The sequence below is a fragment of the Gouania willdenowi genome, chromosome 12, assembly GCF_900634775.1.
Source record: "Gouania willdenowi chromosome 12, fGouWil2.1, whole genome shotgun sequence".
Taxonomy (NCBI): Eukaryota; Metazoa; Chordata; class Actinopteri; order Blenniiformes; family Gobiesocidae; genus Gouania; species Gouania willdenowi.
In genome coordinates, this window is record NC_041055.1 from 25,893,935 (window position 1) to 25,909,546 (window position 15,612).

The 15,612-nt window shown below is 37.3% G+C and overlaps 1 protein-coding gene across 1 annotated transcript; it reads left to right on the plus strand.

Moving 5' to 3' along the window:
• Positions 1-844: 844 nt before the first annotated feature.
• On the plus strand, positions 845-15,201 carry fbxw5 (F-box and WD repeat domain containing 5). The gene is made up of 10 exons (XM_028462958.1): positions 845-947; positions 4,096-4,291; positions 5,823-5,980; positions 7,233-7,416; positions 8,825-8,973; positions 9,062-9,406; positions 11,715-11,895; positions 11,969-12,116; positions 12,815-13,027; positions 13,821-15,201. Exons 2-10 carry the CDS (start codon positions 4,105-4,107, stop codon positions 14,095-14,097), a joined length of 1,842 nt encoding a protein of 613 aa, XP_028318759.1. The 5' UTR covers positions 845-947; positions 4,096-4,104; the 3' UTR covers positions 14,098-15,201.
• Positions 15,202-15,612: the final 411 nt, after the last annotated feature.

Below are 15,612 nucleotides of genomic sequence, written 5' to 3' on the forward strand. Positions count from 1 at the left end.
ATTTATTTTTGTGACAATTCATCAATTTTTTTATCCTGCATTTGTACGGATTTATCTAAATTGTATTCTCGTATAAAAAAAAAACAGTTGTTGAAAATAACAAATAGGTGGCAGATTTTGCTGACGGGCAAGAACTTTAATCTGCTGAGAAGGTTTATGGATTAGGAAAAGGACGGAGGATATGAAATAAAATGCTGTTGCTCTGATAGTGCAAAACATAGGAGGAAAATTACAGAAAACAACCAAATCCAGAAGGTAAAGAAATGAAAAGAATGGCTCTACCATAAATACAAATGTATTAAATAATCACCACCAGACTGGAGTGATGTTGGATATAGTGTTTTGTTCTAAAATGTGTTTGTCTCCCACCCCCCCACCCCTCCACCCCCTTTTTTGCTACTGTATTTATTGATGGTGTGAATGCGAGCAGCTGATTATTTCTTTTTTATTTTCTTTAATATTTAATGCAAATATTAGAATAATTAGAATTTGAACAATCCCAAATTAACTTTTTTTCTTAGCCTGAAATGGTTTATTCCATTCTGATCTGGATGAGAAACTAATTAGGAGAGGAATTTATTTTGGGAATTCCAGTGTGATGTGTAAAAACAGTGTTTTGTTAAATATTCACACACTGACGATTTTTTTTTTTTTTTTTTAAATCATTTTTTTAATTTTAATATATGTTTTTTTTTATTTTATTAAATGCAATACAAGATACAACATATGATACATAAAAGAACACAGAAGAAAGAACACTTTACGAACAAGCAAACGTGAGCAGCTGACAAGAACAATGTGCGATAAAATCGATTGGTTTGGCCTGATGGCACCAGTGTTTTGTGTACTCGACTGGTCGAGCCTTAAAGGCTGTTGTCAGATTTGCTAGCCTTTAGCCCCGGTTTGAGCTGTTTGAGTTTTCTCATTTACACTCTTCGGTCCAGCAGGTGAGTCACGGTTCATGTCAGTAACTCTCTTTATTTCCTGTTAATTTAACACCAATAAAGGGTTTGTTTAAGTGACGGCTGCTGCATAAATGTAAACGGCCGAGGTTAATGTTAGAAACGAACCTCCGCTAGCTGCTAGCCGCCCGACACCGAAGCCTTCAGTTGGTTGTGTTTGTGAGTCTGTGTTTACAGGCAGACAGACAGACAGACTGACATTAATGCTGTCAGTCTGCTAGGATCTGGGTTTACTGGTGACGTTATATTGGTTTGTTTTTGGTGTGAAGGCAGTGGCTTGTTTACGCATTGACTGAAGACATGGAGACATGACCATTTTAGGTCTGAACCAGAATAACAAGAGATGGAGACGATGTAGAAGTCGTGACGGTGCATGTTGTCTTTAGGTTGTGTTCCTCTGTTATTGTGTTTGACCTGTCGCTCATTCCCGTACTTATCCTGTCCTTTAGGATTGACTTCTTATTCTCTGTATTTGCATATCCTGAAATAGTAGCAAGGAAGGCTTATTCTCCAACCACAGGGCTGCGGACCAAAACAAGGGCCTGGAAAATTATTGTTTTTTTTTTTTTTGTTTTTTTTGTGTGTGTGTGGTCAATTTGTATTTTCAGCACAAACCAAATTTATTGTAATTTCAAGTTATTAGTTTGTCGTTCCATCTCAAATAATCTCTGTTTTGATTAGAATCAGAACAAAGTAAAGTAAAGAAAAGGGTAAAAATACATAAATAAGTAAAAGACTGTTGTTGTTTAAATAATAATTAAATACAAGTGCACACATTCCACTAAAAAGATAATACAAATAACAATAATATTATGACGTTTAATAGTGACAATTACAATACAGATATTGCAGCTTACCACCACTAAGTGTAGTGTGAAAGAATAATCCCTTAATTCTGTAAAGCGATTTTAAGTGTCCAAAAAAGCGCTATATAAAATTGATTTATTATTATTATTATTATTATTATTATTATTATTATTATATACAAGTGTAGGGAGCCATCTACCAACTGTACATCCAAGAAGCTGTTTGATTAGAGCAGTGGTTCTCAACCTTTTCAGATGCAATGAAAAAAAAGGTCAGCACAACTGCGTGGTTAGCTCCCAATGTTAATTAATTTACACCAACAAACGAATCAACCGTTTCAGCCCACAACCCCCAAAATAAATATGCCAGAGACCTGAGACCCCCACTGTAACAGTGAAGAACAGTCATGTGGCGAGAGGGCCATCTATAAGGGAGAATAAAGGGGAGAGATTTTTGGGGTCCATCCATAAAGTCAGCAAAATGATGGTCCATTGTTCTATGAATCTGTGATAAACACATTTATTTATTTATCTGAATAATACACACTATTATCGAGGAAGTTTATTATCATTTGTGCTATTGTATATAGTCATCTTAAAGATGTAAATCCTATGTTTTAATCAGAAATAAAATGGGTTAAAAGTGACCAAAAATGTTGGAAAAGCTGGTTAAATTTAAAAAACCACAGAAATTGATTAAAAGGTGCTAATTAGAGTGGCCACAAACGGACAACAAAAGTGGTAAAAATGGTTCAACGTGTTGCTATTGGCTTAAAAGTGGCAGAAATGAGGCGAGGGGGTTATATAATTTAAAAAGTAGGTACAATTAGTTTAAACTGGCAAATAATAGGCATGACAAATTGTGTGAATGTGATTAAATAGTCAAAAAAAGCATGAAATATGGTGAAAAGAGGTTAAAAGTGACAATAATGGGTTAACATATGTAACATTAGGTAGAAAAAGTGTCGGAAAGGGTTCATAAGTACCAAAAATATCTTGAAAGTGGAAAAAATGTACAGAAAAGGTGGCAGAAATGAGATTAATCTCGGAAACATGCATTAAAGGCAAGAAAAAGTGATGAAAATGGATTGAAATATAGTTGCAGAAAAAGGGTAAAAATAAGCAAATATGGGCTTGGATTGTTAAAAAATACTCAGTTCTTTTTTTAAGGCATCTGACGACCCCCTCCCAGTGTCTCGCGACCCTAAATGGGGTCCTGACCCCAAGGTAGAGAACATCTTGATTCAAATGAGGAGTTGTAGAGTTTGATCGCCACATATTAGAGACAGATCTGTGATTGCGTTTCTAAAGGTTTAACTTTAAACAGATCGCTCTGTGCAACATGCCCAGTCTAATCACTATATCTTGTCCACACATGTACAAACTATTTCTATTGGCTCCCTCAGTAAAAACTGGTATTATTAGTCTTACTTATTTATCTAATCCTATTATTCCACTCAAACCCAAAGAAAAATCTCAGGATCTCAAAAGTCCTCCAGTGATGCAGAAAAAAACCTCAGTCACAAGATAAAATAAAATAATCACCAGTTGAACCTACAGTCAAAAGTATATGACATACACAAAAATATACAGCGATGATACAGCTTGATTGACATTTAGATTATTACTATCACACTACTGCCTAGTTTTTCTTAATTAATGAACAGATATTATAACATTAGCTGATATTTGTTGCACACATTCTCAGACATTTTTGAATTTGATCATGATGTCTGGGAATATGTTATTAGCATTAATAATCATAGGTATGAAAATACAAAATAAAAAGGGCTGAGGGGAAAAAAACTCTCCCTGCCAAACTAAACTTTTATCAACAAATGTGATTAGAAGTTTTGTTTAGTTTTTTGAATTTAAAAGAAGAGAAAAATAAAGAAAAAAAAGAAGAAAAAAGGCGCTAAAGAAAAAAATAAGAGAAAAAAAGAGACAAAATAGGGGAAGAAAGAAGAAAAACAGAGGAAGGAAAAAGAGAGAATTAAAGGAAAAAATAAAAATAGAAAAAAGGGGGTGAATGAAAGAGAAAAGTGGGAAAAAGAATGAAAAAAGAGAGGAAAATAGGAAAAACGAAAAACAAAAGAAGAAAAAATAGGGAAAAAAGGGGAGAGAGAAAGAGAAGAAAAAGATTAGAAGTTTTTAAAGTGTTTTGCTATTACCACTGTAGCTTTAAAAGCTGATATTAATTTACTCTTCAGTGGGAATTTCAGAATTGTTCAGTAGTAGCAACAGCTGGTGTTTACCAGTTTATTATTTATTTCATTTATTCTCCTGATCTACTCAGAGTCGATTCTCAGATGTGTGTGTGTGTTCAGGATGTTAGGATGGAGTGTGGCCCAGTTCTGCCGGACAGTCTGGTGTTGGAGATCTTCTTACATCTGCCCCACGATGTGGTGCTGAGAGCTGGGCTGACTTGCAGGCAGTGGCTGGCTGTGTCCAGAGATGAGTTCCTGTGGAAGGAACTGTTCTACAGCTACTACCACATCCCACGCTCAGTGCCCAGACACCCAGGTACGTACCAGTACCAGTACCAGTATCAGTAGTGTCTATTATCCATGTTCAGTTACAGCTCAATTAGGATTACATTGACTGGCATTTTTCCCACTTACAATTAAAATTACAATTATTATTTTTCCCTCTAAAAGTCAGTTCCAATTATGTCTTCAAGTACTGAGCCTTTAATAGATAAGCCTATAAAACATAACCTTCCTCTTGTGTTAGATTTTTGTTAGCATCTCTTATGATAACGGGTCAGTTTTGACCTATGTTGTAAATCAGCTGTAAAATACACTAAAAGCTAATATCTGTCATCCAATTTGTTTCTCATCTCTTGGTTATCTTGTTAGTCTTCCTAATCAATGAAAAATATTGGTATTAATATTGGAGGTGTGGGCGTCTGAGCCTTTTTTCTGTCAGCATACCCCTAGATTTAAATTCTTTTAATTATCCTGAAGAGAAAAGACAGATAGTGGGAAAAGTTGATCTGAATCATGTTTTAATAATTGCTACCTACGTCTGTGTAAGCCAGTGTTTCTCAAATGGAGGTACGTGTACCCCTAGTGGTACGCGATGGCGCTACAGGGGGTACTTGAGAGAGAGAGAGGAAAAACATTAAAAATATGAAGTTTTATGTTGATGATAATCATATTAAATATTACCTCAACTCACAAAACAACAACAAAAACACACAAAATAGGAGAATAATACATTGAATAATAAAAACGACAACAAAATCAACAAAATGACACCACAAACAGACACTCTGAGAGCGAAAAATACTTACTATTACCAGCAACACATAAAACAACAACAAAGACACACTAAATGAGAGAGAAATACACAAGATCACGACAAAATTCACAAAAATAATGGAGAAACATACAAAATGACATAAGAAACCACCAAAAATACACACTGAGAGAATAATTAAAAATAATACCAACACACACAAACGACAACGAAAAAAAAGCAAAATAAGAGAAAAATATACTGAATAATGAAAAGAAAAGACAAACAAAATACACAAAATGACAACAAAAACACACAAAATGGTGATAGAAGTAATCTTGATGAGAACATGAACTAAAAATACAACTGTCAGTCTTGGTCCCACTCCAGGAGGGAGATGACGGTAAATGATAAAAACATAATCGAAATAAATTAATACTGTTTTATTCCACTTATTTACAAAATGAGATTCTTTAAACTGTGTCTTATCACTCGTTCATTCCATCATTATGCTCTATAGTTGTTTTTACATAGTAATCTGAGTAAAATGTTCTAGTTGGACTTAAGGGGGTACTTGAGCCTAAAAAGTTTGAGAAACACTGGTTGTAAGCTATAGAACTGTAACATGGTTCCACAAGTTTATTTTTATTTTTAATTAAATTGTAATTGACCGTTTTATAGAATTTCCATGACAAATACAATTAGAATTACGTCATAATTGTAGTTAATATAAATTACGCAGTTACAATTATAATTGACCCCAACCCTAGTGTCTGTGTGTTCTCCATGTCTTATGGATGGTCTCTGCGTGCAGCGGCGATCTCGTGGCACCGGGAGTTTAAGCGTCTGTTTGACTGCATCCCGTGTGTGGAGGTGCAGACGCTGAAGGAACACAGCGACCAGGTTCTCCATCTGGCTTTTTCTCACAGGGGTCACCGCTTCTCGTCCTGCTCCAAAGACTGCACTGTAAAGGTGAGCGGTCCACTCCACTGACAAAAGCCCTGGTAAAACTAGAGGTGTAGAGTACTGATATAGCCTACTCAAGTAGAAGTGCTGTTACTTGATTGATATTCTACTCAAGTACGAGTAAAATGTAGTGCAATTAAATAGACCTAAAAGTAAAATTCACTATTTACTTTCACCCTCCACGTTTATTTTTGGTACTAAATCTTGCCACGTTCCCTTACATACAGTAAACATCTCATGTATAAACTTAAAAAGGAAGAAACCAAATCTTACACAATTGGAACTTTTAATTTATTTTTCACAAAGGCATGTGTATAAAATTAAAGGTTTGTCAAAATGTACAGTTATTTTTTTTAAATGAAATAACCAATAAATTCAATTCCAAATTAAAGAATTCTCAGGCTCTAAGTATAGCTACATTTATGAACTCTAAAAATGAGAAAATAACCAGTATTTAATGCTGTTTTGGTGCCGTGCGTTACGTTTAATCTGATTGTTCGGCTATGATGTGATGCATTTGATTGTTGTCTGGTCATTTCATTTCTTATAGTTCGTTGATCATTTTAAAACAGATAATAATAATTTACTCAGTAACGGTTGGGTGTAGAAATGTAATTTATTACTTTATATCTTTTAAAACGTACTTAAGAACAAGTAAAATGACTGATTTAGAAATATGCTCAAAGTAGTACAAGTACCCATAAAAGTGTGTAAAAAGTGAGTAAAATGAAATGAGAAAACATGAATTATCGTGTAAAGGAAACTCAACAGTCCTAGTGCTTATATCTTATGATATAGCTTATATGATTGCAGTCATTTTTAATGTTAGACTGTTATAAAAACTCAAAATTCTAACAAAATCCTTCAATTTTCCGCAAATTATTACATAATATTTTCCTTAATTAAATAGAAATCGGTCACAAAATCTAGGAAATTTAAAGTGAAGACCCTGTTGGGACTGATATTTGTCAATTATTGCTTGGATATTGTTGGTTATTTACATATTTAGTATTTCATGTATACGTAGAAGTGCAAACTAGAGCACAAATATGTAGAAATTTGTTTTCCTGCATAAAATTTGTGGCCCACTTGAGATCAAACTGCTCCGTATTTGGCCCCTGAACTAAAATGAGTTTGACACCCCTGATGTATTCGGTCCCTTTATGTTTGTTATTGATCAACGAGCTTCAGTTAGTTTCTGTTAAACCAATGATTATTTATTGTCATCGTTTCCCTTCCCTGTGTCTGTTTCCTGCAGCTGTGGGACACTGAGCAAACAGATGGCAACATCTCATTGGTCCACAGCTCCAGCATGCGCCAGTTTAACTGGGGATACACCCAGTTCTCCCAGTTCAACGCTGACGACAGCCTGCTGCTGGTGTCTGGCGTTTACCTCGGCCCTCACCACTCGTCATCAGGGGAAATAGCTGTGATCAGTCTGGGTAAGGAGGGACAAATATGGCGTTCATTTTTTTTTTTTAGTAAACGTTTACATGGCCTGATTGGTTTTATGGTGGCAGTACATGTGAGTAAAACACAAAACGTCAGCTCAGTGAAGCACAGTTAAGAACCAACAACATTTTAAAATAATATTTGTTTTTCCTATTTTGAGCAAAATGACAGTTAAAGACTCTTGTATTTACCCAACAAATCTAACTGTTTATCAACTTTTTGTTTTTAATATTAGATGCATGTGGCGGCATCAAAAATATTGCATTAAAACACTCAAACTGATTTATTGTTTCTTTATCAAAATTTGAATTAATAATACAGTTATAAGGCTGGAGGTAGTTTATTCCTTCGTTCTTCTTTTCATTGGAAATTGTTTAGTCATCAAACCTTGAAACCAAGAAAAGTTACCCATAATGAACCTTGTTTTTAACCTTTTAAATATTGATCTCATCAACAATCAGGTTAATTATTATAAGTGGTTCCTAATTTACCTGTTCTGTGACGTCCATGTTTTTCTATGCAATTCTCTTTGTCTTCTTGGAGTGGTTTTTATTTTGTTTTGTTCTTAATCACATCAATCATTAACTGAGTCAGCAGTTTAAACTACCGGTACATCATTGAGCCTCAGTTTCCAATGACTCGGCGTTTGTTTGCTTTCTGCTTTTATTTCCTGGGACACTTTTGACCTGCAGCAGCTGAGGCTCTGGAGAAACTCCTTCAAAGTAGAATCTTACTGCTGGTTTTTGTGCTTCTAATACATTGACATTTTTAGTAATCCATTATTCCATCGATTAATTAAGTAATTGGATAAAATATACTCTTGCTAAAATTAAAACAACTTGTTTCTTTTTTAACAAAAACATTGGATTTATTTATGACATGATATTGTTCAAAGAAAAAAGAAAAACTTTTACTACATTTGTTGTCAACCCAAGACAACAAATGCAGACATCATAAAATAAATAAATGAATGAAAAATAAATAAATACATAAATGAGGCTTCGAGGAAGAGAAAATTAATCGATATTTAAAAAAAAAAAAAAAACTGTAGTCAAGGTATTTGAGGATCTCAAGGACTTATTGCATCCCTAAAGAGAAGCGTGTTTATTTGCTGTCATCCATACATTGATAAAGATAGAGATGATGTGATATTTGCCTCATCTGTCTATGGTCGTAATGTTGTGGCTATTGTGTGTAATTGTACATTCACGTTTGATATTTTTAGCAAATTCAAAGTGTTACATATATTTTTTTTATCCAAAATTATTGGTTTTCATTTATTTTGTTATTTATAATTTATGTTTGTGTTTACATTTTTTTTGGTTTTTTTTTTCTCGAAGTTTTAACATCAGATAACTTTTTGTTACATTTCCATTACTTTGCGTTTAATTTAAACAGAGAATTACACGCTGCTGTCGCGGGTCAGAAACAAGCCTTATGATGTGTTCGGGTGTTGGCTGAACGAGACTCATCTGATCTCTGGGAACCTGCACTGGATCGGCAACATGACCTCCTGCTCCGTGCTCTGGCTCAATAAGGCGTTCCAGGTGAGCCTCGGAGCAGAAAACATGACACAGCAATTACACTGCATCTGGATCCAAACGTTTCTCTCTTCCTGTTTATTCTCTGTGACAGGACATCGAGTCTGAGAACGTCAACGTGGTCAAACGCCTTTTCAAGATCCAGAACATCAACGCGAGCACCATCCGCACCGTGATGGTGGCCCACTGCCGTCGCCATAACAACCCCGACCTGCTGCTGGACTATGAAGCCCAATCACAGGCTCGGAGGCTGAAGGGTCAGCAGCAGAAGCATCACCAGCCGCTGCTCTTTGACCTGGGAACCTCTGGCAGTGAGGAAGAGGAGGAAGAGGAGCAGGATGCAGAGGAGGAGCCTAATCACAGGGAGGCTCGGGGGTCGGCCCGTCCCGCCGCCCGCCTCCCCACGCCGACCATGTCTGGGCTGGAGCAGGTCCTGCATGTATGGAGAGAGTTAAACACACACGTGTGGGTTCAGAGGATGACACTTTATTGCATACATAGTCATCTGCCGACCTGGGGGCCACCTGCGGCCCTTGGTCTAATTTTGTGCGGCCCCAAAGTTAATGAGCAAGATTACTCCAAGAATACACAAAATGACTCCAAAAAACATACAAAAATACAGCAAAATACGGAATAATGGACAACAAGAAAAAACACAAGAGGTCTACAAATGAATTAATGAAAAATATACAAAACAACTACAAAAATGACTCCAAGGGGGTATGCTATGAATCTAGATTGGATTAATTTCCGTTAGCTGGCTTGAACTAACCAAACATTCCTTTCCAGATATGAGCTGGACTGCGAACGTCAATCAAAACACGCTAATTTAATCCAAGTGATTTCACCCTCGTACATGTGTGCTCATGTGAAAGAGATGGAGATTGCAGCGTCTGACCAATCAATGGCGAGAACTGGTTGAGCGTTCTCACTGGAGGAACAGCTTATGATCTTAAATATAATGAATGTAAATCCATGACGACAGGGAAGAGCAACAGTAGTGCAGGAGGCGGAGCTTTTATACTCGCTATCAGATCTGATCCATTTCATAAGCTAGTCCCGATCGGTTACATGTTGCTTAAGTTTAAAAATATGAAGAATTAAAATTCATAATTCAGACTAAAAACACCACTGGTGCTGCAGTAAAAGCAGAATTAATGCAGGAATTGACAAGTGTTGGTGTTTACGTTTGTGAGATTATAAATGGAGAATAAACGGACATTCTGATAAGTTTCACTTTCTCTTTTCTTTTTAACGTGTCTACTGTGGCTATGATCCTGCGTTCATACAGATCAACCTACATCATAAGGTGGAATATATTTTTATTTTATATTATCTACAGGACTGAGGCTCTCAGCATTACCTCAGATTACATGAATTAATTCATTTATTGGTGTAAAAGTGCCTGTCAGCATCTTTTTTTTTTTTTTTTACAGTCTGGTCAGCTGTCACATCAGATCCACACAGTGACATAATCACATCCCCTTTCATTGGACAGCTCGTTTTCTAAGCGATCTGATTGGTCAGGAGGTGGGATTTTATCACTAGCTAACATTTAAGCTAGAGAAAAACTAAAAACTTGGTCGGGACCAGGTTAGCTGTGACTAGACTAGTTGCCATAGTGATTCAGCTTCTGCGAGTTTTGTAGTCCAGCACACATGGATTAAATCCTGGAAGTTAGTGCGATAAGAGGTAATCTAGATTTGTAGCATACCCCCAAAAGACAAAAAAAATAACCCATAACACATCAAACAAACAAACCTTACAGAACAACAACAAAAATGTGCAAAATGACTCAAAAACACACAAAACATTAAAGGTGCAGTCTGCAGCTCTTATAAAAGTGACTTTGTTGTATTTGCTAAAGCAGTCACTATGTAAGGACAGCTTTACATGAAACTAGTAGTTTGTGTGAAAAAAACAGGCTCATTGAGCCCCGCCCCCTCCTGCAGCCTTTTGCAGATTGCCAGAATGCACCGCGACCGAGCAAAAAATACCAATCAGAGCCAGGATTGTGTTTGATTGGCTGTCTGACAGCTGTTGCTCACAGGCCCCGCCCCTTTCCCGGGGCTGTAGTGCCGTCTTTTTTTACAGTGTATGGTCTGGAGGAGTAAAAGATGGAATTAGCAACTTTTCTGCTTGTCAGGTAATCACTGCTGCTTGATTTATATTATGTTTGATTTGTAATTGTTACACTAGAACTCTGTGGTGCATGTGTTGTTCGTGTGTGCGCAGAAGCCTCCGTGTGAGCTGCTGTGAGTGACACTGTGTTGTTGCTGCTGAGGTGTGTGCACATAGAGAGCGAGAATTCTTTTAACAGTGCATGTTATATTACTGTGATGTTGCTGTCTGGCTAACGTTAGCTTGTTAGCTTCTCTGAGGGAGGGACTTTGGAAAGTTTGGAGGCAGGGCAAGAGAGCAGCGGGGAGGGAGGGGGAGAAAGGGATATGAAAGTTGCGGACTGCAGCTTTAAACGACAACAAAATATACAAAGATGACAGAAAAAAAAACACAAAACAAAAACAAATATTCACAAAATGACAAAAACATAGAGAAAAGCACACAAAACAACAGCAAAAATACACAAAACAACAACGAAGACACTCAAAGCCTCATTCTAAATAATGACATGAATGTTAATAATTTGGCCCCCGCATTTGAATAATTTATTTTTTCTGGCCCTGCTGTGATGAAAGTTTCTCATCTCTGCTTTAGTGTGAGACTTTACGAGCGCGTTCTTATTGCAGAGTCGTAACAACGTGGGCTCCATGGAGCTGCAGATTGAGACCCACGTGGCGAAGGTGATGGGCCGAGCTCACACCAAGACCCCAGACTGCAGCCTCATCCAGCCTGAGTCTGAGGACGGAGAGGACAAAACATACCTCCTGTTCACCACCGGCAGCCTCACCTACTCTCCTCATCAGATCGGTGCGATCAGAGACTCATCACACACAGCTGGAGCGTTCTGAGCATATATTGGTTCTTGTTTTTGTTTTTCCAGGCATTAAGCTAATCAAACCTGACCAGATGACCACGTCAGGTCCTGTACTCGGGGAGGAGCGGAGCTCAGATGAGTTTTTTGACTCTCTCGACCACGTCATCGATATCCACGGACATATTATTGGAATGGGCCTTTCTCCAGACCACAGGTCTTCATAATAACTTATTGTTGGTGTTATACTTAGTTTTTAATCTTTTGAGTTTTTAATCGAGTTCAAGCTTGTTTTTAAATCCAGTTATTTACTCACTGGGAGACACAAATAGAAATTTCCTTTTGGCTCATTTTATGTCATTTAAAAAACATTTCCAGGACATCCCACACACCTCAGTCTCAGAAACTTCTGAAATATTTACCAATTGTTCCTTAATTATTCAATTTCAATTTTGATATTTTTTTGAGATATGGACAATTTAGTGAGGGGTACTGCATATGTGTCGATTTTTGTGCGTCAATATTTTTCTTTCATTTTCAGCTATTTTCTCAGGAACTGCATCACATAGGAAACTGAAATGTGGTATAGTAATACAGCTCCACCTATTCTCTCAGAATATACAAGAATATCTGCTATACATCTTATCTGGTGGACAGGCCAGCTCCTCAAATTTGGAAAAAAAGTTTGTCAGGGTTTGGGTTTCATGTTGCATGTTTTTTTAAACGATTCCTGCTCAAACAAATAGGATTCCAATCACAGTCTCATTATCAGGATCTCTGTAGATCTGCATGAGGACATTTTCAAATCTATTACAGCAGGACTACAGCCCTCTAGGACCCCTGAGTCTAGTTTTTTTACTCTGTTACAGTATGTATTACAGATACAAATGACTCCTTTTTGTTTTTCATGATCAGATACCTGTACGTAAACAGCCGGGCGTGGCCGACGGGCTGCGTGATCTCTGACCCCATGTCTCCGCCCCCCATCGCCGAGGAGATCGACCTGCACGTCATCGACCTGAAGAGTTTGAGGGAGGAGAGGCGGAGTCTGCGAGCTCACCGAGCCTTCACACCCAACGACGAGTGCTTCTTCATATTCCTCGACGTCAGCAGAGACTTTGTTGCCAGGTTTGTGTCAAATCAGGACCAAATACAAAGTAGTTCGATCTTAAGCGGGACGCAGATTTTTGATGTGAAAACAAGCAATTTAAACATTAAAGCCATCGACTTTACACGCCGTATGTCTGATATATAAAGTATGTAAGGCACCAATAATATCCAGGCAAAAAGACACATATCAGTCCCTGCAGGATTTTGTCTTTTAAATTTGATTGATTTTGTGACTAATTTCTATTTAATTTGGGGAAAATATGTGAAAGAAATTTCATGAAAATTGAGTTCTTTGAACAATTTTAGATTTAAAATGACTGCAGAAATTGTGAAACTTCCAAATATTGTGGAGTTTCATTGAATTTGTGTATTTAACAGGGCTGAGATATCTACAACTGAATTATCTGGTAATTTAGATCGGTGGTTGTCAACCTTGGGGTCACAAGACACTGGGACCCCTTTTCTGCAACTACACAATACTTGATATTTTAACCTATTTTCATCACTTTTTCTTGCCATATTTTTGCTTTCTTTATTGTATTTTTGTAAATTACTGCCACTTCTTTCAGCACGTCTGCACTTATAAACCCTTTCCACCACTTTTCCCACCCAATGTCACATATGTTGACCACTTATTGTCACCTTCAACCTCTTTTCACCATATTTCATGCTTATTTTTCCGAATTAAACCACATTCACGATTTGTCATGTCCATAATTTGCCAAATTGTTCCCCGGGCCTTAAGTTTGAAAATGCATCACACTTTATTGTTCTGACAATATGGTGCCCATGCTGTCATGTGTTCCTGTAGTGGAGCGGAGGACAAGCACGGCTACATCTGGGACCGTCACTACAACATCTGTCTGGCACGTCTGGCTCACGACAACGTGGTCAACTCAGTGGCTTTCAGCCCTGCCGACCAGGAACTGCTGCTGTCCGCCAGCGACGACAACACCATCAAAGTGTGGCGTTCCCCACGCATGGTCCGCCTGGCGCACACCGCCGCCCGGCCCCCGCGGCCTCGCAGCCTCCTCCCGTCCTGGCTCAGCCGCCATAAGTCGGTGGGAAGCGTGAACGGAAAACCCTGAGCCGGATTCTCAAACGCTATTTTCCTCAGTGGTAAAAAACACATACACACACTCCATGTCTGTGTGCAGCCTGGTGGTGTGTTACACACACACACACACTGGGATGAGTGTGAGAGACCAGACGCGCCACACGGGGGCGTCAACGTCCCCACGGAGACTAGAAACCCAGCTCGGGTGTGTGGCTGCTGGCAGGAACCACACGCTGAACCGTTCACTGACTTTTTGAAAAACATCTGAGCAAATCAGATGAAGATTCTCCTGCTGAGGCACCAACATGATGGTCAAAGGTCACCATGTTTGTTTGTTTTTTTTCCTTTTTAAACTTCCTTATTAATGCTACACTAAAACAAAAGCCCTAAAGTTTAAAAAAAATAAATAAAAGGGAAATATAAGTGTGCACTGCATTTAATGTAGTCATGCTCGTTTTGAACACGTCCCCACGAACCATCCATTACCGTCCTATCGCATGTAGAATCATAGAGCTGCAGTAAAGAGTGCTTTGTGTTGGTGAGATAGAATTTAAAAACATATTTAAATGTATTTAAACCGTCTGTGTTCATGTGTACCACTAAAGCTGCTCCCAATAATCCAGAATTATAAGCTCGACTTTTAAATTAAAATACTTTTTCTTTTCTGTAATGGTTGATTCGGGACTAAACAATTCTAAACAAAAACAGAAAAAAAACACATCCAGATGTGCTGTGATGATGGTACCAAAATACACACGCGTGAGCGCGGTTACTAAGATCACATTTTTCAATTTTACACTGTATTTATTTAATCTGTCTTTCACAAATTTAAGATTAGCATCAGGGAGTTGGACCTAAAACTTTTAAAATAGCATTTTTCATCTTCACATTCAAAGATCCACTAGTTTGTTTTTTCTCTTTCGTTTGTGACAGAATTTAGCTCCTATTTATTTTCATTTCCATTCTAATTTGTGAAAGAAGAGTCACCGAAGTTCAAAGTGATTTTCTCACGTTTATTTCAGTTGTATCTCTGTGATGTTTCCCTTCACACTCACCTTAAACAAAGAAGCAATATGATGCTCTTGAATCCAAAATGCTCCCATACCTGTGCAGCTTATTAAAGGTTTTTAACTGATGGCCTGGTCCGAGTATTTCTTTTAATTACATTTTTTATTATATACATGAAAAAAACCAAAATACTTTTCCTTCAGTCCAGTTAGAGACAAATGATTCTACAAGAACTCTAGAGACAAATCAGATATTTAAAAAAAAATGGAGAAAGTAATAATGTTGAGTCCAAATGTTTAAAACATTTCACAAAACTATGAAATATTAGTGAAGCAAGAAAAATGTAACTTTACAGATGTTGGTGATTAAAGAGAAAGAAATTCACAGGAAGTCCCATTACTCAGATTTTATCATGAACTCTTTGTTACAAAATAATATGATGGTAAGAAACACTGACTGCAAATAACCTGGGCCATTTTATTAAAAAAAACAGGCTTATAAAAACATATTTTGATGTAGAAAATGAATAATAATGTAT